The sequence below is a fragment of the Pelodiscus sinensis genome, chromosome 1 (genome assembly GCF_049634645.1).
Source record: "Pelodiscus sinensis isolate JC-2024 chromosome 1, ASM4963464v1, whole genome shotgun sequence".
Taxonomy (NCBI): Eukaryota; Metazoa; Chordata; order Testudines; family Trionychidae; genus Pelodiscus; species Pelodiscus sinensis.
In genome coordinates, this window is record NC_134711.1 from 286,443,521 (window position 1) to 286,467,552 (window position 24,032).

The window sequence follows — 24,032 nt, forward strand, 5'->3', positions numbered from 1 at the left end:
AAGCTATACAGATGATCAAAATTCTATTTCATACATTTTGCGATTTCAACCTGGCTTAGTTCAGAAGTGGAGCAAAAACTGAAAAGTTCAGTTATCCACAAAGGAAATTTAAAAAAAAGTTTTGAATGGTTTGAAAATAATCTTGATTTTTACTCTTATTTTGTAATACATTATCTTAGATAAACAAATTCAAAATCGTTGTTTCAATACAAAAATGGGAAAGCTTCATCACAAAACTATCAAAACACTATTGGAATTTTTTCCTAAATGAAATTCTGGTGAATTTCTGTGACTTCCAGAAGCAGTTTGATTTCAGTGGGACAACATATTTTCATTAAATATAGTTATCAACTTTCTCCAGACAGTTCTAATACCTAGTAAGAAGATTCAGAGAGACAGACTGCAGTGTTGAAAAACAACTCTTCACAGTCAAGCAAGTCCAAATCTTTATTTGTTCTCATTTTTCTATTCATTTTGTCAAGTGAATTCTGGAGTGCTCCCCTTAAATTAAAACAGTCAGCTTTTTTAATGCTAGCCATAATCTCAAATGCTAAAAGAAAGTATATTATTCACTAACATAGGTAAAAAGTGTAAATCTAATGTTTAAACATGGTCACAACATACTCAAGTTTGCACAGAAATGAGCCATCTTTACACCAGTGAAATACACGGAAATTGTGTATTTAAATTACACAAATATTTCAAATTTTGATTTTTTTTTCTCTCAACTTAATCCAATAAAAAAAGCATCTAGTACCTTCAAACTGGCTGTATTTAAAACATACATTGTTCAAATGAGCCCACTTTACTAGATTTTTTAAAAGTATATTTTAAAAGTAATAAAAATTGAGACCCCGAATCATACTAAAATCAAGACCCTGACCCTGCAAAAGGTTTACTGATGTGTTTAATTTACCACAGTGATTAATCTCCTGGAAGACAATGGGAGTACTCAGTGTGTAGTTATACATATACCTCAGTACTTGCACCAATTTAAATATTTTACTATTAAAGAATTGACCACGTCATCTTTAATTCTCGGCTGGAAACTGTAAATATGTAGAACTACCCTCCTTAGTTCATTATGGACCTAGCTAGTAAATTACATTCTGATTATGGCATAGCAAAATCTTCAGCATCTCTCAAGTCCAGGCATCATCATCATCTTCTTCTAATATATGCATTTGATAACAGAGACCTAATTCCAAGTTTACACCAACTTTTTAATTCAAGTGAAAAATAATTTTAGTCAACAATAGTGCTGAATAGCAAGCAAGTAAATTTTGGACCTAGGCTAATCATTTTTCATGACAATTTTACAAGGCTGAATTGTTGCTGTGTTCCAAGTTTGCATCATCCTATTTCACAAGTAGAAATCAGCAAAGTAGGAAGTGAACTGCTGAGAAGAATGAGGAATTTTTAGACTTTACAGCACATTCTAAAAATCACTTAAAGTGCTAGCCAGTATGTAGAGCTAAGAGTGATATATTCCGGAAGCTACATTTGCTACTTCATTTGTAACATGGTCTTGGATGGTTCTGAGCTGTTGCCTTGCATTGGAATGCCTAGTTCCACATGAGGCGGTGCAATTTGTTGCTATGAAACCACTGTTGTCTGAGGTTTATAGGTTCATTGCTATTCTCAAGGCAGAAGTCCATACTATAGCATTAACTAGTATAGAAGGAGCAGAAGGCACCCTGCACTTCCTAAGACATGTCAGCATCTCTCAGGATTGGACCAAAAGAGAGAGACAACATTTCTCTGATACTCAGGCCCCTTTTGTACACAGTATTGTTTACTTTGTTTTAGGATTCCCACCCTCAAAAAACAGTAATATTTTCCCCTCCCTCTTTAAAGTCATTTTATATTACAACTATGTTTATAATAGTATCAGTTTTTAAAAGTGAACATTAAAAGTAAAAAAACCCCACAAACAGAAGTTAGCACAGAAATCTTTGTCTGAAAAACAACTTAATTAAGGTTACACTGGAAGACTGCATGAAGTTTGTAAAAATTATGGTTAACCTTACAATATAGAAGCTGTTATTTATCAACATCTTATGCTTTATTGAAGGTTGACAAGTTAAATACATTGACGTGTTACAACTGTTTAGATAACATGCACAAAAACATATGCATACTACTATACAGACGATATGCAAAAATCCATACTGGGAAACTCATTTTTAACTCTTTTGTTAGCAGGAATTTGTAATTTTCTGAAGTGTTTTTTCTTGTTTTAAACCAAACTACAGTGAACAAAGATTTACTTCAAATATTCAGCCGCCAGAGAAATTCAGAAATTATATAAACTGCATAAATCTGCCAAATTCTGATCCACTGCGTAGGTGTATTCTTATTTATGTAGCATTAAAAAAAAAACTATTCAAACTTCATCAGATCAGCCAATGAAACAACTAAATTTCAATCTGTACAACCTAAATAGTAGTTACAGTTTTCTATTTTACAAAGTAATTACACTAAATACACAAATATACATTAGGCAAATAACCTTCATTGTAATTATCCTACATCCCAACTCTGTCACCTACCTTCTCTCTCTAATACACCTTTATGCACCTGTCCACGGCTTCAAAAAATTGTGCAAATATATTTGCACTTAAGGTGTCAGGTGACAGTTTAGTGTTGAACACTGAATTTACCTTTCCCCTTTTCCTCTTAGATCCTATAAAGTCTTTACTTTGGATCTCAATTTGGTGAGGGGTACTGATCCACTACTTTACTCCAGTCTATTTCTTCATGTTTTCATGCTTGTATCAGTAACGGATGGATGAAAGATTTAAAAACAAAAATCAAGCATGCAACTCCATTTCTTAGTCATTTGCAGAAGCTGCTCAAGTCCCCAGTGCATTTGCGCTAATTCTCTGGGGGGAAAGTGTTTAGTTCACCAACCTAAAAATAAGAACTCCTTTTGTCAAAAAGAAAGGACAGAAGAGTGCTTAATACTGGAAAAAAATGTGTGATGGTGCTTACAGTGCCCAGAGTCCTTCAGTCTGGACTGCCGCATGCAATGAAATGAATGAAGGGGTAGCTGTGGCAGATTTCCACTTGTCCTCTTTTCTCTGGGTAGTCCAGAGCATATTGGCCAGAGCATTGGAAACTATGCTGAAGGTCCTGAGCCCTGTGTTGCTGGCTGGGAAGGTTGTTGTGTTGTCCCTTGTGTCTGGGAAGAAGGCGGGGAACCAGTCTGCAGCTGTGCTTGGAACTGGGCGAGTTGCTCTGGGCTGGCCAGCGTTTTCAGCAGAGTGTTTTCCTGTTCCAGCTGGGAATTCTTCTCAATCAGCTCTTTGATTTGCTCTTTGAGGACCTCCACTTCCTCCCTCACAGCGTACATCAAATGGCTCTTCACCAGATCCTGAAACAAAAACACCACACGGATCAGGCACGAAATCCTGCCTTAGGACTGGGATCCTACTCTGCTCAGAACCAGTCACCCAACCCAACTAAGGCAAGTAGCAGATGTGGATCCAGCTCTGAGAAAAGCATCAGTAGAGGGCACGAGAAATCTGCCCTCCATTTACCAGTGCTTTGAGATTAACATGCAGAGCCTCAATTTCCTCTACACCCAACTGTAATACTGGACGCCCAAACGCTGTATTAGGCCATTACAAACCTAAACAACAGCCTGGTCACTAAGTCTCTCTAGTGCACCTCCCTTCCCTTCCCTTCCCGGCTCACCTAATTAACTGAGCTGAATAAAAAAATACCATCTAATCGATTCTGACGGGAGGGGGGGGGCGGTTGTTTCTACATCAGGCCGGCCTGGGCCGCTAAATTCCCAGCCGCGTGTTGCAGCCTCCCGCTTCAAACGATGCACAATCACCAGCCGGCACTTCAGGAACGTGCCTCCGACGGGCTCTGGGATCGGCGCCGGTCGCGAAGAGGGGTCGGGGGGTAGGGGAGGGTGGTTCACGGAGGCGAGGTGCGGATCTAAGCACCAGCCCTGCTCTGCTCTCGCGGCCCGGCGCCGTGTGTTTGAGGCAGGAGCCTCCTCCCCCTGCAACGCTGTTTGTCGCCACCCCCCCGCGCCCAGCCTCCGCGGAGCTGGCTGCAGCTAGTTCTTACAGTGCAGGTTGCCGCATTTCCCTCCCTGCCTCCCTCCAGCGTTCTGTGACCGGGGGTGACGTCAAGGGGACCTGGGCCGACCACCCCCACGCGCCTCAGCCAATGAGCTGCCGAGTTATTTATAGCCGGGAGTTAAAGGTTCGGAGTTTGCCTAGCAACAGTAGGCAGAGAATCCCGTGAGAACAGCTACAGGCACCGCTCCAACAACAAAGAGCAGCCTGAGCCAAGGCGGAAATAAAAAAAAAAATAAAAAAAAAAAACCCAGGAAAAATTAGGCACAGACACAGGGTTTGTGGGTTTCTCTTTTTTGGAGGGTTTTTTTACCGGCTCTCCCCCCCATGCTGCAACACAGCCCATTATTTCCACTGCACTTCAGCCCCAGTGTGCGAGATCCCAGCTCCAAGGCACTTTAATTCCCGTGCTTGCTGGCAACGGAAGGGAAAGCAGCTTATGATGCCCCTATTGGATCCATCAGCACACTGTGGCTGGTCCCATTTTCTAGGGATAATCCAGCTGTGGTGTTTGGAGGATTTTTTTTTATTTTTTAGAAAAATAAAGTCGAAATATTTCATTGCCCCCCCCCCCTTCCAGGAAATCAGGATCGATATTTTTAAAAGGCAGAGAGCCCAGAATGCGATGCCGTCAGTCATCTAAGGCATTTATAGGGAAACATCGGCATTCCTCGCATATGAAAGCCTTAGATCAGCAGTGTATTTAAAACAAATAACCAAAACAACAAGCAGCTTCGCCCATGCACCCACGCCCATGCAGCGGTTCAGTATTACCCAGAGAACCTCTATACACCGTGCACACTTCTATCCCCATCTCGCGCTTTAAAAATTAATTGCTTTTTTTAAATTTAGCAATCGGTACATACCATCGCCTGCTCGATTTTGTTGTCTATAGCTACCACGCTTGCACCCGAGGAGCTGAAAAAAGGGAAAAATATATATCAGCAGCTGAATTACTGACACGACCAGACGCTGAATGCTGATAACTAGCTGGCTGAGAAATATATCCCGCACTGACTTAACACCGCTGTTTATGTCATCGGGATGCTTCAATGCAGTAAAACCAACCTGGTAAAGCCACCTCGTACCGCACGCTACAGCAGGATCAAAGATCCGGACATTTTCCTTAATAACCCACAAAGATGGAGTTTAATTACATAATGCGGTATAGCGATCCGTGTCCCGGGGATTCAATCCCTCACCAGATAAATGTAAAACACACCGCCCGTGTCACTGCAGCTTCCCAGTGCTGCCCAGTCCGGTGGACAAAGGAATCAGCCCCCTGGCATTCACCTGCATCACTGCAAATATTCCAGCCAGGCAAACAAGCACATTAGATACCATAGTTATTTACCTACTGTCGAGTCTCAAAGAAGAATTGTCGGTGCCCAGCAAGGATGACAAGAAAGAAATTGAAAAATGTCTTAGTTGATAAACTCCTAGATCCATTGCCACTGGTCTACACCATTGGGCATTCATGCAATTCCCAGCCAGAAACACCCACCAAAAAGAAAAAAAAACAATAATGCAGAGCTCCTCTGTTGATTTACATTAATCTTAGTTTAGTCTCCGCCACCGGGAAGTGGTAGAAGGCTGGCTAGATAGATATAATTTTAAGAAGCCACCCGTTTGTGACGGTATGATCCTGGAAGATGCTGATCCCAGAGCTGCGCAAAGAAATCTCCGAGGTCAGCTCTTCTGTACTCAGCAGAAAACCTGAGGTTCCAGTCCTATTGCATAATATATGCAGGAGAGTCAATGCCTATTGGCTGGCCGGTCATTCGGAACCGCCCCTGCCAGAAAAGCTCCTTTGCATCACTTTAGTAGCAATGAGCCATCACCAAAATCCAGTTACCACAAGCAGGACACCCCTGATTTGGAGACAACCCTTCTCTTCTCCCCAGTTAAAATACTACCATTTGCAAGGAACCGCGTGAGCACCTAGCAAATCTCTCAGTGCAATCTTCAGAGTCGGAGAGTTTGGGTGGCAACAGCAACGCAGAAACAAAGTGATCCAGTGCCCAATTTAAGCCTTTCCAAGCCATAAAACGATTCGCTCACAACACACAGGCTGATTTTTGCCTGCAGAAAAACTACACATGCAAAGTTTAGCCTCGGTAGAAACGATCGGATATAGCTGATGGTGGAATTCAATAACAATGTCGCTAGACTTACATTTAGCTAATGCCGCCACCTATTGGTTCAACGCTATACCTTTAGACTGGAATAGATAAACAGAACATGCACGATGGAAGGAGTCTCAGGAAATTTACAGTCTGAGTTAATTAAACCCGAGGACTCAAGTTCCCTTCCTCATAGGATGCCTTATAATTTGCTTAGTGGAACTAATTCCAATAATACAGTGCTTTATTTCTGCATCATCCCTTTGCAGTTGACTGTCACCACACGAGAGGACTAAAAGACTACTGTAGGTGGTTTTTGAAAATGAAAAATCCGTTTTTCATATGAAACAACAACACGAGTTTTATGATGGTGTAGGTTAGGCACAAAATTCACGGATCCTGGGCTACCAAAGGAGTTATACCTTAAAAATACAATTCTTACACAATTTTAAGATGTTCATATGTCTGCCACTAGAGTACTTCAGCATATGTTGGCACAGGAACATTTTAAAAAACCCCTATTTTTATAGACATATCTTCTTGAATACATTTGTGAAAATATGTGCAGCAGCAAGTAAACTATAAATGAAAAATGTTCTGGCAAACTCCTAATACTGGTCTATTCTTCATTCTCATTAAATGACATCTATGCCATTTTTATAGCCCCTAAGCCATTCATTTTAAGATATTCTACCATCAGACAATTCAGAAAACACACACAGCATTAATCTGTAAAATTCTAGACAGATATTTTCAATGTTACTATTTAAGAATGTGAAAGCGTCTATCCACCTTTTTCCAGATAAGGCAATACAACAGTTACTTTTTAAACTATGTTATATACAAAATAAGGGGGGGGTTCTTAAATTATCTCAATTAACCACAACATATTTCAAAATGAGAGTTACATTTCCAGTACTTTCTTACAAAGTGTCACATTAACATCAGAATTATTTTAAATGGAGGCCTTTCTCCACTTAGCTATTTAACAAGCTCAAATTATGAATGAGAAAAAGACAAAGCAAAGCACTTGTCCTTAAAGAAGACTGAGGACACCCTATAATGCACAACTTATGAAGCATCAACACTCATGTGATTTAAACCCACAAAACAGAAAAGCCAAAACCCTTTACAGGCAGTCCCCGACTTACGCGGATCCGACTTATGTCGGATCCGCACTTACAAACAGGGCTTTCTCGCCCCGGAGGTCGAGGTGGCAGATTGCTACCTGCGAGCTCCGGGGCGAGAAAGCCCCGTTCGTAAGCTGCTCCGGTGCCCCTGGTCCGCTGGAGACCGTCCCCAGCAGACCACAGGCACCGGGACTGAAGCTGCAGCCACGGCGGGGTCCCGCGCCTCTGAGACTTTGCCAGAGCAAAGCCTCAGAGGCGCGGCACCCCGCTGCGGCTCTGCTCCCCGTGTTTCTGGTCTGCTGGGGGGGGGGGGCGCAGCTAGTGTGCCCCCCTCCCCCAGCAGACCAGGCTTTTGTTTTGGACTCTGGGGCAGAGCAGCTGGGGCGCTGCCGATTGGTCCTCTGGGCACTACTGGACCAACCCGGCAGCACCCCAGCTGCTCTGCCCCAGGTCCTGATTCAGCCGCTGCTGGTCAGTTTCAGCAGCGGCTGAATCAGGACGCCTGGGGCAGAGCAGATGGGGTGCTGCTGGGTTGGTCCAGTAGCACTGAGGAGCGGCGCTACTGGAGCAACCCAGCAGCACCCCAGCTGCTCTGCCCCAGGCGTCCTCAAGTCAGCTTCTGCTGAAACTGACCAGCGCTGACTACAGGAAGCCCGAGGCAGAGTTACTCTGCCCCGGGCTTCCTGGAATCAGCTGCTGATCAGTTTCAGCAGCAGCTGACTTGGGGACGCCTGGGGTTCTTAAGTTGATTCTGTATGTAAGTCAGAACTGGCGGTCAGTTTCAGCAGTGGCTGAATCTGGACACCAGTTCCGACTTACATACAGATTCAACTTAAGAACAAACCTACAGTCCCTATCTTGTACGTAACCCGGGGACTTCCTGTACTCTTCTGTAGTGTAGAGCAAACATTTTGAATATGTGTGTCACTCTCAAACAGGAAAGCTAGTAAGGCAAGGAATAAGAGTCTTAAATTTAACTTTAGCATTAGCATGTCATCATCATCCTTCTTAAAGAGATTATTTTAGCCTTCTCAGTCTACTGTTCTTTCATTCATTAATGCTGTACCAGCAGAGTGGTGCAAACAAGATAATCCTACTTTGGGGAGGGGGAGGGGATTACATTTAAGAATACTGAACTTGCATATGTGTTTTTCTGCAACATCAATTCATATGCATTTCCTGGAATATAGAATTCCCACTTTACTTGTGTTATTTGAAAAACAGTCACATTTCCCATGACTTTACAATGTTCCCCATCTTAAATTACCTGCACCTGTCGACTATATAATCCATTCCAGTTTACTTAATATTAAACACAACCATTAGGGCATATGTTTGGAGCGCCTTCTGCAGTCCTGGACAAGTAAATTACATCCTTTTCCTTAATTTGCTTTAACACTCTTTGGCTGTTCCAATAGTTACCCCTCATATCAGTTACAGACCAAGCCAAGGTGAACTACATGTTTGTCACCTCTAAACTCAACTAAAGCAACATGCTAAATCTCAGGCTGAAAGTGAAAGCTCTAGCACATACTCCAGGCAGCCCCTCTTTTTACATAATGACTCAGAGACTATACCACCCTGGCCAGCTTTCTGTAATGGGTTACACTTCAATACTTGATCCAACTTAAAACCATGATCGTCAAAGTCCTTAGTTGTTGCACCCCACAACTCTCAGATGGCCTCTCACAATGCCAGTTAAGATTCAAGGATACTAGTGGTGACTGTGTAGAGGGAAACTTACAAGTCCAAGAGATCTGAGTCTCTTGGCAAATTTTTTTTTGAGAGTGGTTAAAATCTTTTCACATGGGGTTTTCCTACAATGACCCACCTCAAAATGGACAGTAATAAAAACAAAATACACACTTGCCATGCTCTCCCTTGGTGTGATAAGGCAAGAGGCAGGCAGCAGTCTCAGGCTGATTGTGCTATTTGTAACTTTGGTTATGCTCCTAGTGTAGATGTGCCCTGATTCAAAGGTCATAAGCACATTTTAGTTATATCCGTGTTTCTATATAATAATCTGTAATGATACCCTAAAATTATGTTTAGGGGTTTGCAAGTCTAGTAGAATCAGCTAGCTGTATCTAGGTTTCAACATTTTGTCAATGTGGATGGAACAACACAAGCATGCTGTCCTAACCACTTTATAGAAAAAAGCAAATGTTAGAATACAGATGTACCTAGGTGTCAGACAACTATGCTCTGATATGATTAGTTTTATAACATCTGATCCACATATAATGTAGAAAAATAGAAAAATAGCCAGCAAGACCTCAGTCCTTAGAATCTGAGTTTTTTCCATTGTTGTCACTTTTTTTGTCCCTGTTTATCAGGTAATTTCAGGAGAGAGCTATAATTCTTTTCACAGTCAGCACATAGCAGCTGTATTAGGTCAGACTAAAAGCTCCATCTAGCCCAGTACCCTGTCTTCTGCATTGGCCAGTGCCAGATACTTCAGAAGGGATGAACAGAAAAGGAAAATTAAGTGATCCATTCCCAGCAGTCCAGTCCCAGCTTTTGGCATTTGAAGGTGTGGGGATACTCAAAGTATGGAATTGCACCATTGACCATATTCGCTAATAGCTATTGATGGCCCTATTCTCCATGAAAATATTTTTTTTAACTCAGTTATACTTTCAGCCTTCACAAGATCCCCAGGTAATGAGTTCCACAGGCTGACTGTGCATTTTGATAAGTACTTAGGTTTGTTAAATTTGCTGTCTATTAATTTAATTAGGTGGCCCTCTTGTTCTTGTGTTAATGTGAAGGGGTAAATAGCACTTCCCTATTTACGATTTTATAGACCTTTATCGTTCTCCTTTAGTTTTCTTTTCCAGGTGTAGTGTCTCAGGCTTTTTAACCTTTCCTTGTACGGAAGCTGTTTCTGTTGCCCTTCTATGTTCCCCACCCTCCCAATTCTAATGTATCTTTTTTCCTCTGATGGAGTGACCATAATCGAATGCTGTATTGAAGTGTGAATTATATAGTGATATATTTTTCTGTCTTAGCTGGTCCTTTCCTAATGATTTCTAAGATACTGTTAGCTTTTTTTACGTCGTCTCTAGAAACTGAGTAGATGTTTTCAGTTTTCAATCCATGATGACTCCAGGATCCTTGTTGTATAAAGACAGTTGGGATTATAATTTTCCAACATACTTTTTTTGCATCTGTCAAACAGAATTTCATCTGTTTTGTTGCCCAGTCACTTAGGGTGTGTCTAGACTACACCTCTCTGCCGACAGAGAGAGATGTAGATTAGGCACTGAAATTGCTAATGAAGCAGGGATTTAAATATCTTGCACCTCATTAGCATAAACATGGCCGCTGCTTTACATGAGGTTTACAGGATCTGTCGAAAAAGGCTTTGACAGATCCGTGTCTAGATTGCCTTTTTTTGAAAAACTCCATTTTGAAAAAAGCAGCAGCCATATGTATGCTAATGAGGGGCGGGATATTTAAATCCCTGCTTCATTAGCAATTTCGATGTGCTTGATTTGCATCCCTTTGTCGACAGAGGGATACAGTCTAGACAGTCTTAGTTTCGTAAGATCCCTTCATTACTCTTCACTATCAGATGTGGTCTCAACTATCTTGAGTAATTTTGTATCACCTGCAAATTTGTTACGTGACTGTGTACACTTTTCCAGGTCATTTATAAATATGCTGAATGTCACTGGTCCCAGTACAGATCCTCAAAGAATCTTCTTGCTAATTACCTCTCCATGTTGAAAACTGACAGCTTACATCTAACACTGGTTTCTTGTCTTTTAACCAGTTCCAGATCAATGAAAGGACTTTCCCTCTTATCCTGGGACTACTTAGAAGTCTTTGATAAGGAAGACTGTCCGAGTAGCTCTGAAACCCCAATACACTGTATCTACTGCAAAAGTGACAAGGAGTCTTATAGCACCCTATAGACTAACAGATGTACTGAAAATAAGCTTTCGTGGGCAAAGACCCACTTCGTCAGATGCATCTGACAAAGTGGGTCTTTGCCCACTAATGCTTATGCTCCAGTACATCTGTTAGTCTATAAGATGCTACAGGATTCCTTGTTGCTTTTACAGATCCAGACTAACATGGCTATCCCTCTGATATATCTACTGCATCACCTTTGTCCACATGCTTGTTGACATCCTCAAAGAATTCTAATTAATTGATGGAGAATGATTTCATTAAATGGCCCATGTTGACTCTTCCTCCAACATATTTGCTATATCTAAACTCACGGCTTCTTGTGTGAGTAATATGCAAATGAGGCTAAAAGTGGAATATCACCGAGCCTCATTTGCATACCTAATGAGCCACCATTTTTTTCAGAAGAGGCTCTTGCGCAAGAAGGAGCATCTACACTGCCCCTTCTTGCACAAGAAAAACCCTCTTGCACAATGCCGTTCTTCCTGAAAAGTAATAGGTGTAACGGCATTGCGCAAGAGGGTTTTTCTTGTGCAAGAAGGGGCAGTGTAGACGCTCCTTCTTGCGCAAGAGCCTCTTCTGAAAAAGATGGTGGCTCATTAGGTATGCAAATGAGGCTCAGCGATATTCCATGCTTAGCCTCATTTGCATATTACTCGCGCAAGCAGCCGCGAGTGTAGACATAGCCATTGTGTTTATCGTGTCTGATGTAGGGAAATTAGACAATGTATATTTAAATAGTCATAACTGCATCAAATTTTAGTACTTCAGGGAGGTCGCAAAGTTAGTTTGTAACAAAAAAAAAATCTTAAAAACAACAAATAGTCTAGTAGCACTTTAAAGACTAACAAAACATGTAGATGGAATCATGAACTTTCATGGGCACAACCCACTTCAAGTTTAAGTGGTTACACAACTATTCAAGAACCTCCAGAACTGGGGTTAGCAGCCAGTGCGCTCTTGCCGGGGAGTCCCCTGCCCCCCCGTGAGGGGAGCTGGGTTAAAAACTAGTTCCTGTGCAGAGTGGCTTCCACCTGCCTCTCCGGGGGATGGCAGCAGCCTCTGTACATGATGGGTCCGAGCCCTGTCTGCAGGGAACTTGGACTCCCCCTGGATGAGGCTGCAGCCATGGAGCAGCCCGTCTACAGGGAGCTTGGACCCCCTGTGGACAGAGGCTGCTCCATGGCAGCCTCCCTAGCCAGGTGGCTCCACAGAGACGGAACTGGGGAAGCACCGACTTCTGCCTCCCCCGCACAACTGCCTCTGTAGGAGGCAGCAAAGGGGGCAGGTAGGTCTGTGGAGCCAGCTCCCCACTCGTATCATCTCCCAGCTTCCCCCCTCACCCTGCACTGCTGGCTCTCTACCAGAGGCAGCAGCGTGGCAGGGGGGCCACCAGCTCCTGCCTCCCACCATCCTTGCTGCCTCTGTATGAATGAATGCGTGTAGTCGACAGGATTAACCAATAAGTCTAAGCTTATTGGTTGACATCCTATGTCTGACAATTCTGTTATTTCCTATGGTTTTAACCAATCTTCCTGCTTCTGAATTTAGGCTTACTAGCCTGTGATTGAGAGGATCGCATCTGGAGCCTTTTTTAAAAGTCAGTGTTATATTAGATATCCTCCAACTATCTGGAACATAGCTGATTTAAGTGACAGAAACATACTGTAGTTACTGGTTTTGCCATTTCATATCCAGTTCTTACAAAACTCTTGGGTGACTTATTACTGTTTAAAAACAATGAGCAACCCTGTGGCACCTTAGATACAAATATATACATAGTATCATGAACTTCTGTGGGGAAAACCCGCTTCTGCAGATGAGCGCATGAGTCAGTGGGTTTTGCCCACAAAAGCTCATCTTACTATACCTATAAACAAGATTTTCCTGTGGGATGACAGAGTGACATCACCACATCACTCTGTGTCCCGCAGCCCCTCCTCCCTCAGCCACCCAGCGTCCTCCCTCTTTCCTCCCTGCTGCTAACCCCATAATGGTGTCGGAAAGCTATGGCTGGCGAGAGATCTAAAAATGGCTCTGACAACAGTAGCACTTACCTTCCTTGTATCTTGAAGGTAACCTGTCGCTAAGCTAGTGGGGGAAGGATGGAGGAGGGCAGGACTGCAAGGCGAGTGGGCAGGCAGTGGTGAGGCCTGTGGGAGGCGGTTGGGACTGGGGTACACCCTGGCCCCGAGCCACTTCACAGCAGTTGGCTGAAGCTCCGACAATCACCACATGGCAGGCGGCTGCCAGTGTTTTAAAAACAGCTGTTCCATTGTGCCGGGACCCATGAGGTCAGGCGTGGAGAGGGAGAGAAGTACCAGACTGGCAGAAGGGGGGAAGGAGGGAGAAGGGGCCCTGGGCTGAAGGAAGGGAGAAAGGGCCCCAGGCTGGCACGGCCGCAGCCCAGACCTCCCCAGTGCCTGCGGGGGAGAGCTGTGGTTCCCTACTCTCTGTGGGGAAGGGGGTTGTGAGCACAGCAAGCAGGGGGCACAGCCCCCTAGTGATACTATACATATAAATGTTAGTCTAAGGTGCCACAGGACTACTAGTTTTTAAAATTACACATTAACACGACTATCTCTCTGAGACTCATTGCTGTTTAGTTTATCAGTTTATTCTAAAACCTCTTCTGTTGACACCTAAATCTGTGGCAATTCCTTAGATTTGTCTCCTAAAAAAATTCTCAGTAGATGCTCACAGGGGCACTCAAACAATTTTTCTAGTGTGGATTCTGAGTCATTGAACCCAACTGTAAACTCTATTTATAATGGAAATAATTTCAAGCCTGGGGATGCAGCAAGCACCCCATATAAATATCTACTAGAAATGAGCTATCCTGTGACACTGCAGAGGTTTAACTTGGTTGCTTTGTTCTCTAAGTTTAATTTTTCTTCTTCCTTTAAGTCTTTTTTTAAAAAAGGAAAGATTCATTTTAGTTCATTTTCCCACTACTCATCTTGATTGGGGTTCTCCCCTTACTACTTCTGTGTCTGGCAGACTGAACAACACAGCATTTTCTATATTAAAAGATATATATTAACATTAGTAAAATCCAGTCAAAGGAGAGCAACAAACATTCTCTCCCAAACTAATTTTTTCCTTTCACTTTGTTTGGTTATCCCATCTGCCTCCAAACATTTATTTTTATTATTTATAGTTTGCAGTGTGGTGATACACAAAGTCCCCAAATACGAGGTTTAATCCCCCTATACTAGGCATTGTGCATTAGACATAACCCTTCCCCACAAAATTTACAATGCTGAGCCCGCATTTCAAGAAATCCACATACAACATTAAAAATTTTACACTCACAAATTGACCAGCACTACTCAAACATGTCATACATTCTTATGTATAAGAATTTGCTGTATCAAGGACTAATTTCTGTCCTGCTTAAACTCTGAACTTTTGAAAAGATTCTCAGATGCAGTGTCCATCCACTTAGAGCGCATTGTTAGAGCATATCATTCAGAAGATGATGTTTGCAAAGCACTATAGACATGATATAAATAAAGCACTGAATAAATGAAGTAACACATAATGCTGAGATGTATTTGATGGGTAAAGAAAGCATACAAGTACAATGCTAACCAAGTACAGGCAGTCCCCGGGTTACGTACAAGATAGGGACTGTAGGTTTGTTCTTAAGTTGAATCTGTATGTAAGTCGGAACTGGCATCCAGATTCAGCCGCTGCTGAAACTGATCAGTTTCAGCAGCGTCTGAATCTCGACGCCAATTCTGACTTACATACAGATTCAACTTAAGAACCCCAGGCATCCCCAAGTCAGCTGCTGCTGAAACTGATCAGCGGCTGATTCCAGGAAGCCCGGGGCAGGGGCTTCCTGTAGTCAGCCACTGATCTGTTTCAGCAGCGGCTGACTTGGGGACGCCTGGGGCAGAGCAGCTGGGGTGCTGCTGGGTTGGTCCAGTAGCGCCGCCGCTCCTCGGCGCTACTGGACCAACCCAGCAGCACCCAAACTGCTCTGCCCTAGGCGCCCTGATTCAGCCGCTGCTGAAACTGACCAGCAGTGGCTGAATCAGGACGCCTGGGACAGAGCAGCTGGGGTGCTGCCGGGTTGGTCCAGTAGCGCCCAGAGCGGCGCTACGGAACCAACCGGCAGCGCCCCAGCTGCTGTACCACAGGCGTCCGGAGCAAAGCCGCAGAGCACGGGGGCAGCGGGATAGCCCAAATGCGCCGTGGCTGTCCTGCTGCCCTCGAGCTCCACGGCTTTGCTCTGCTTTGCTCCCCGTCTCCCTGGTCTGCAGACAGGGAGCAAAGCAGAGCAAAGCCAAGAAGCATGCAGGCAGCGGACAGCCCAGATGCATCTGGGCTGTCCACTGCCCGCATGTTCCGCCGCTTTGCTCCCCGTCCCCTGGTCTGCAGACCAGGGAGACGGGGAGCAAAGCAGAGCAAAGCGGCGGAGCACGCGGGCAGCGGACAGCCCAGACACATCTGGGCTGTCCGCTGCCCGCGTGCTCCGCCGCTTTGCTTCCTCTCCCTGGTCTGCTGGAGACCAGGGAGATGGGCCCCATTCGTAACTGCGGATCCGATGTAAGTCAGATCTGTGTAACTCGGGGACTGCCTGTAGCTGCTTTGCATGTTCTTATCTTTACATACAAAGATCAATTAACTGCCTTAACGGCAAATTGGTCAATAGCGGAAAAGATTATTTGGCAAACTACTTTTTGCAGGGATGCCAATATTTTAGGGTTTTTTATTACAGTTTATCTTGACTCAATAATACTGAATCCTTTAAGAACTTTTCATCTTCAGCATTTCAGATAAATACTTGCACAGACTCATTTAGACCCTGTATGCTCTGCGAGTTTTAGCTGGTTCCTATGTGCTTCTCAAAGAAACTCCTCACAGTTTTCCACTTTGCTTGGGTTTTTTATTTACTTATTTCAAGTATAGACATGTCTTCTGTCTTTAGAAACATATTTAAAATAAAAAACAAGTATTTACCAAAATTGAGACAAATCTTAAGTTGTGTCTACACGATAAAACACTAGAAAAAATGAATCATTCCAGGGCCTTTGTTAAAACTCGGTAGCCCCTGTCATGGTGTAATGGGGTGGTACTCCCCTCCTGCAAGCACCCCCTGTTCTGCTGAGTGTGAGTTCCTGCACTGCTTAGGTTAGCATGAGCCTTTAAAAAGCCTTGCGGGTACTCAGCCTAATTGCCAAGTCACACAGCCTCATGTGCCTTCACAGTCCCCCTTCCAGGGTACAACTCTAATAGAGGCACATCCCAGCATGCTCTGAGTCCAATCCAGTCTCTTTCCCTACTCCAGAAGAGAGTGCTGCCTCCAGGGCTTCTCCTCCTGGATACAATGTGCTGACCAGCTCACACTCTGAGCTGTCCCTGGTTCTGCCAGCTAGCCAGCCCTTTTAACCTTCTTCCTTCAAGTCTGGGCTGCAATTGAGCTGCCTTTGATCGTGCAGTTTCTCTTAGGGTACATCTACGCAGCACCATTATTTCAGACTAACTGATGTTATTTTGAAATAAAGTCTGCATCTGCACGCGAACAGTTATTTCAACATAATGTCAAAATAATGTCCAGCCAGAGGACTTCTTACTCCACCAATTCCTGTAACCTTCATTGTACGAGGAGTAAGGGAAGTCAGAGGAAGAGTGCTCTAACTTGGACTTCCTGCTGTAGACAGCGTCAAAAGCCGAAATAAGCTATTTTGACTTAAGCTACACAATTAACATAGCACAAGTTGCGTAGTCTATTTTGAGTTTAGCCCTGCTGTGCAGACGTTCCCGTATCATCCTCCCCTGCTCCTGACTGGCCGGTTACTCCAGGGCCTCTCCATGGATAACACAATTTTAAACTATATTTTCCAGCTGTTAAATACTGCAATATCATCAAAATTTTGTTCAGTCCCAAGCACATTAAGAACCAACTGCATTTTCACCACATTAGTGGTGAACTGGAAACAAGATTGTGCAGAAATTGGATCCTGCAAAACATTTGCCTTTATTACTTCAAAGGAGTAATAAGAATTTCCCTTAAAAATTCTGAATTTTAAACCATATGTATGGGGGAGGGGGGAGGGAGAGGAGAGAGAAGGAAACAGTGTAATGATTCTGACAGTAATCCACAAAACTCTAGGCTGGGATCTTGGCTCCATATAACTGCCATTGATTTAATGAGGACAGGCTTTCCAGCCAGTTTTACTCAGATTCAATTTGGTCAAATTAAAGGGGTTGTCTTTTGAATAGTTTCTTCTGACTGAACTGTGAATTTCATAGATGTTAAGGACAGAGAAGACTATTATGATCATCTAATCTGACACAGGTCATAAACTTTCAGCAGGCAATTACCATATCTAGCCCAATAGCTTGTGGTTGAACTAAAACATCTTTTAGAAAGCCATGTGATCTTGATTTAAAGACTCCAAGCCACTGAAAATTACCACATCCCTTGGCAATCTGTTCCAAAAGGTTAAACTATCTTATTTAGAGTTTGAACTTGGCTAACTTCAACCTTCAGCCAATGGATCTTGTTATGTCTGTCCATCAAATTAAGAGCCCCCGAGTACCAGATATTTCTATAGTATTCGTGGCTTTTTTTCCCCTCTAGAAACTCAAACCTATGGTTTGATTGCATGTGAATTTTTTTAGCTTTTTTTGTGATTTCCAAAATAAGTGTTAAGGGCAATTAGAATTTAACACCTCAAACTAAAAAAGAGGGACGAAGGTGCTATGTACCATGTTTATAATTTTTACCATCAGCAGAGTATATACAAAGATTAATGAACTATGAAGTGGAAACAACATGCATTCCATCCTACATACAATCTAGTTGGCTGGCAAGAATATAACACCAGTATCTGGAATTACATAAAACACAGAAGGATGCATTTAAAAACAAGGTGACAAAAATCAAAGGACAAAAAAGTCTAACTTCTCTGGGAATACAATACTGATCATAGATATTTCAATTTCTGTAGGAAAACACAATAGCTAATTAAACCCCATTTATTTTAATGAGGATGTCATCACATCACAGATTTTAAATGATGCAATAAACCTTGATTTTTGAAAAAGTCTTTCCTTGCTGAGACTCCTTAATTGGAAAGATATGCAGACACACAGGTTACAACCTGCAAGGAACATCTAGACATCTTCAAAAGACCTCCTGGATACGGATGTTTCAATGAATTTATTTAGGTAAACGTGTAACCACTGAAAATTTCAGCAGTTACACATTTACATGTAGTGGGGGGGAGGGTAGGCAGCTCCCATGGAGCCGCCTGCCTGCGCCTCTCCCCGTGCTGCTGCTGCCTTTATATCAAAGGCTGCAGCATGGTGAGGAGTGGTGCATGTAACTGTGCACCTTAACCTATGAGCCAGTTAACTGTGTACACAGGTACACGTTCACATCCCTACTCCTGGGTGGGAAGAACTAAAATATTCTGAGGTTATCAAAGAATTCTTCCAGAGACAGGCAACTATGCCTAGCAATACAATTTGAATGACAGAACAGAATCTGAGGTGTGTATGGCACCATGGGCTAAATCTCTTAGAGATTTAACATCAATAGTTATTTTCTACCATGGAATTAGCAACCAGGACACTATCTACCCAACTGAAGGGCTGAGTAGATCTGAAGTACCCCAAACTAGGAATGTTAAATATCAGTTAATTAAACAGTCGAGTAACCTCTTGAATTCCTATTGATTAGTTGACTTTTCTATAGTCCTGGGGGCAGGGCCGGCAGCCAGTGCACTCTGGCCCCACTCCCAAGGAGCCCCCTGCCACTGTATCAGAGGCAGCAGTGTGGGGTGCCAGGTGGGAGCTGGTCCACAAGGGGGGGCCAATTTAAAAACCAGCTCCCATCGTGGACCGGCTGCCTGTCGCCCTGTGCTACTGTCTCTGATAAAGAGGCAGCAGCAGCTCCTATCTGGTGAGGGGTCTAAGCTCCTAGACCCAGTGCAAACCAGAACTGAGCCAGGCTGCCTGCCTGACTCCTAATACACTTTAAATGCAGACCTGCAGCGGGGGTAGGTCCTGGACCAGTCGCAAGTGAGAATTGAGTTGGGCTGCTGGCCAGCCTGCTAAAAAAATTTACTGGCTAAGGGAGGGGAGGGAAATGTTTATAGTCTATAGCATTAGCCAATAAGCAAAAGCTTATAGGTTAATCGACTACACTATTATTTCCCTAAACCAAACGCTCTGAAGCTTTATAAGACTGAACTTTAATTTGTCAGAAAACTAAAAAGTTATTCATAAAGTTTTCATTTGATTCCATGTTTTCATCTGGTTTCCTTAACGCCAAAGGAAATACCTCTGAGCAGAAACCACTCATGTTCCTGAGTTTTGAGGGCATCTATAATACATTATGTACTTTCTGAAATGCACTTCAATGTTAAATGAAAGGAAATTACAGGAGTATTTCTAGCTGTACCTGCCGTGACAAAAGAAACAAAAATCAGATGGTCACTTGGCAGCGGTAAGATCACATGCATTTGAAAAGCACAAATTATTTTATATTAGAACGTAGTTCCCCACAGTAGTCTGTTCTGACAGACCTTCTGGGCCTTGGAAGTGGTCACAGCCACAACTAGCTCCCAACAGTGCATGGCTGGCACCTCATCACCCAGCTAAAAACAAGGAATCCCTATGTACTTGAGCAACAGAGGATACATTATATGTTCTCATCAATCATCTTTCACCCATCTCTAGATCTTCTACTGCTTACCCCTTTATTCTCTCTTTCCTTCCCATATGATTTTTCTTTTTACTGCTCCCTATAAAGTTGCATTGGGAGTCTTGAACTGGCTCCTAACTTATAGTAAATTCATTTCAAAGGAGCCATTTTTTTTAAGCAGAGCAGTTGCATTAGGTTTCTAGATGGACAGAGGTTTCTCTTTGATGGTCACTTCCCTCTTCAGACTCACACTTTTAAAGTTAAGCCTATACTTAAGAAACTGCATTACAAGCCAAGTTAAGGCTCCTAGGCATTGACTCAAAACCCATCAAAGTCAATCAGAATCCTCCCACTGAGTTAAGTAAGCTTTGAGGTTCAGGCCATTATTATATTTTTCTTAGGGAACAGTAAAAGTTCATAGGATCCTGAGAAAGGAGATGAAAATATAGGTGAACAAAGTAGGGACAAGGGAAATTGCCATCGTCCCTTGTCCTAATTAAGCCAACTGTCTGTGCACTAACATTTTGTATCATATATCCCTGTACTCTGAAGTGGTTTCATTAGGAAATGCTATGTCACACAAGACCCTCTACTATTTTTTTAACTTAAACCCACACATTGAAATTGAGGATGCCCTCTCTAATAGCATTAAGTCATGCCAGTCTGTGCATCAGCAAATGTGTGCACACTTCTCAACAGTAATGCAATGTTAAGGTTTTCCAGAAGTTAAGAGATGCCAAAGTTCAGACTATAGGTCTGCCTACAATAGAATTAGCAAATTCCAAAGCTTTTTAGCTTTTGGCAGAAACATTTGCTGTGAAAGGTGGGGTTTTTAAAATTTATTTCCATTTTTCATTTGGTTCTAGTGCATGTGCTTTATATATAATACAGTGTTTGACGCAATCACACCATTAACTGAGTGCTTAATCATACAACCTTAATGTTGAATCTTATTTTTACATTTAATGTTCTAGAATGTTTTTAAGAGAACAAATAAAAATTCAGTGCCAAAGATTCAGTCTCCATTCCAGCCGAGTAGCACTGGTGGTGTGATTTTAAATCAAGACAATTAAAAGAATAAGATCATTGATTGGTTGAGACTGAAAATTTGAGCTACTGCAATTTTAGATTAAAATGTAACTACATTATAAGTTCTATTTTTAAAATGTCACTAATGGTACAGTAACTTATTTGTATTTATAGGTAAAAAGTATATTAGGAACAAATACATCCTGACATTTTATTGGTCCACTACTAGATAGAAATGGCAGAACTATCCATGATAAAGACACTTGGCAGAATTAGATTTTTTATTGTTTTCATGAATACTGTTTATTTTTAATATATTTTCATCTGTTTACATTTTAAGTTGTAGGGAATTATGCAGAGAGTCAGGACAATTTTTTAATGACCTTATATGTTGAAATTAAAAACGTTAAAGCTTTATAACCATTTAAACAACAATTGTTAACTTCATATGTCAATTTACAAAATAAATATCCTTAAATCAAACCAAGATCACAAGCAGTATTTTGCTTAGTTTGCCTATCTGTAAAATTGCAATAAACTGTTTTTTAAAAATTTGTGTGTATAGTGAAAAAGTGCTCACTAAATATTTGTTTTTTGGGGGCGAAAACATATGCAGTCTCATATGACAACATTTTCTCCACTAATACTTCAGGACAACATTAAACAGCAGAGTCTACTGCGATGTGTTTTTAAATAAAACAGACCAGATAATTTGCATCTATGAGTTTTAAAAGAATATGCTCACAAATTACTGCATTGTTAATGTTACTTTTCAGTAAGTCTTGGAACTATTCCAGAAAAACACAAGTACTAGAACAATTTTTAGAGAGAGCCAGTGGAATTCCTGCACCAAATGGAAACTAATTTAAGCCGGAGGGAAGGGTGGGAGAGGGGGTGTACTGCAGCATCCCCCACATTCCTAGTTTCAGCAGCTATCGACTGGAAGAAAGCTAACATGCCAGTATTTAAAAAGAATAACCAAGATGACCTGTGTAATAATAGGCCTGTCAGACTGATATGAAACTCATGCAAAGTAATAAAGCATCTTGTATGGCAGTGGTTCTCAAGCATGGGTACACATACTCCTGGAGGTAGGCAGAGGTCTTCTAGAGGATACATCAACTTATTTAAATGTGATTATATTTACAATGGGCAACTTAAAAAGCACTAGCAAAGTCAGTGCAAACTAAAATTTCACACAATTTGTTTCTACTGCGCTATGTAATATACACTGAAATGTAAGTAGAATATTTTGTATTCCAACGCCTTTATTTTAAAATATGATAAAAATGAGAAGGTAACCCATTTGTCAGTAACAGTGTGGGATGCATTAATAGGATTGGCCTGAGAGCAAGACATGAGAAGTAATTCTTCCTCTCTACTCTCCGCTGATAAGGCCTCAAGTGGAATCGTGCATCAAGTTCTGGGTACCACATATCAGGAAAGATGTGGAGAATTTGGAGAAGTTCCAGAGAAGAACAAAATGATTACTGTTCAATATCTTCATCAATGATGTAGATATTGGGATAGAGAGTACGCTTATTAAGTTTATAGATGACACCAAACTGGGTGGGGTTGCAACTTCTTTGGAGGATAGGGACATAATTCAAAATGACCTTAGCAAGTTAGAGAAATGGTCAGAGGTAAACAGGATGAGGTTTAATAAAGAGAAATGCAAAGTGCTCCACTTAGGAAGGAACAATCAGTTCCATACATACAAGATGGGAAGCGACTGTCTAGGAAGGAGCATGGCGGAAAGGGATCTAGGGGTCATAGTGGACCACAAGTTGAATATGAGTCAACAGTGTGATGCTGTTGCAAAAAAAGCAAATATGATTCCAGGTTGTATCAACAGGTGTGTTGTAAGCAAAACTCGTGAAGTCATTCTGCCGCTCTACTCTGTACTAGTTAGGCCTCAGCTGGAGTACTGTGTCCAGTTCTGGGCGCCACATTTCAAGAAAGATGTGGAGAAATTGGAAAGGGTGCAGAGAAGAGCGACAAGAATGATTAAAGGTCTAGAGAACATGACCTATGAAGCCAGGCTTCATGAACTGGGCTTGTTTAGTTTGGAAAAAAGAAGATTAAGGGGGCACATGATAGCGGTTTTCAAATATCTAAAAGGGTGTCACAAGGAGGAAGGCGAAAATTTGTTCCTCTTGGTTTCTGAGGACAGGACAAGGAGTAATGGGCTTAAAGTGCAGCAGGGGAGGTTTAGATTGGACATTAGGGAAAAATTCCTAACTGTCAGGGTGGTCAAATATTGGAATAAATTGCCAAGGGAGGTGGTGGAATCTCCCTCTCTGGAGATATTTAAGAACAGGTTAGATAGACATCTGTCAGGGATGGTGTAGATGGAGCTTGGTCCTGCCTTGAGGGCGGGGGGCTGGACTCGATGACCTCTCGAGGTCCCTTCCAGTCCTATGATTCTATGATTCTATGATTAAAGGTCTAGAAAACATGACCAATGAGGGAAGACTGAAATAATTGAATTTGTTTAGTTTGGAAAAGAGAAGAGTGATATGGGATATGACAGCAGGTTTTAAATACCTAAAAGGGTGTTTACAGGGAGGAGGGAGAAAAAATCTCATTAATCTCTGATAAGAAGCAATGAATTTAAATTGCAGCAAGGGAGGTTTAGGTTGGACAGTAGGAAAAACTTCCCAACTGTTAAGGTGGTTAAGTTCTAGGAAAGTTGTGGAATCTCCATAATTGGAAATATGTAAGAGCAGGTTAGACAGACATCTGTCAAGGATGCTCTAGATGGTGCTTGGTCCTCCTGTAGGGGCAGAAGACTAGACTTGATGACCTCTTGAGGTCCCTTACAGTTGTAGTAGTCTATGATTCTATATTTTTAGGTCTGATTTTGTATGCAACTTATCCCTAAGTGAGGTGAAACTTGGGTTACACAAAACAAATCAGACTCATTTAAGAGGTACAATCATCTGGAAGGTTTAGAACTACTGTTAGATGAGTCTCACAAAAGTAAAAGAGGACAATATAAGTAATGCAAATAACATCAGTTTGTGATGATATTTGTGATGAGATCATATATTTGATTGATCAAGTAATA

The 24,032-nt window shown here is 42.2% G+C and overlaps 1 protein-coding gene across 9 annotated transcripts in view; it reads right to left on the reverse strand.

The window, feature by feature from the left end:
- Positions 1-2,043: 2,043 nt before the first annotated feature.
- TSC22D1 (TSC22 domain family member 1) overlaps positions 2,044-24,032 on the reverse strand; it is a 132,017-nt gene continuing 110,028 nt past the window's right edge. For 5 of the 9 annotated variants that reach the window (XM_006124400.4, XM_075918985.1, XM_075918986.1 and 2 more), the window contains 2 exons: positions 4,964-5,015; positions 2,044-3,376 (listed from right to left, as the gene is read on the reverse strand). In XM_006124400.4, the coding sequence (XP_006124462.2) occupies positions 3,122-3,376; positions 4,964-5,015 (307 nt within the window). In that variant the 3' untranslated portion in view covers positions 2,044-3,121. Of the gene's footprint in view, positions 3,377-3,728; positions 4,064-4,963; positions 5,016-5,165; positions 5,420-5,451; positions 6,376-24,032 lie in introns of those variants that run through there. The other 4 variants (XM_006124402.4, XM_006124404.4, XM_075918988.1 and 1 more) reach the window with 4 other exon arrangements.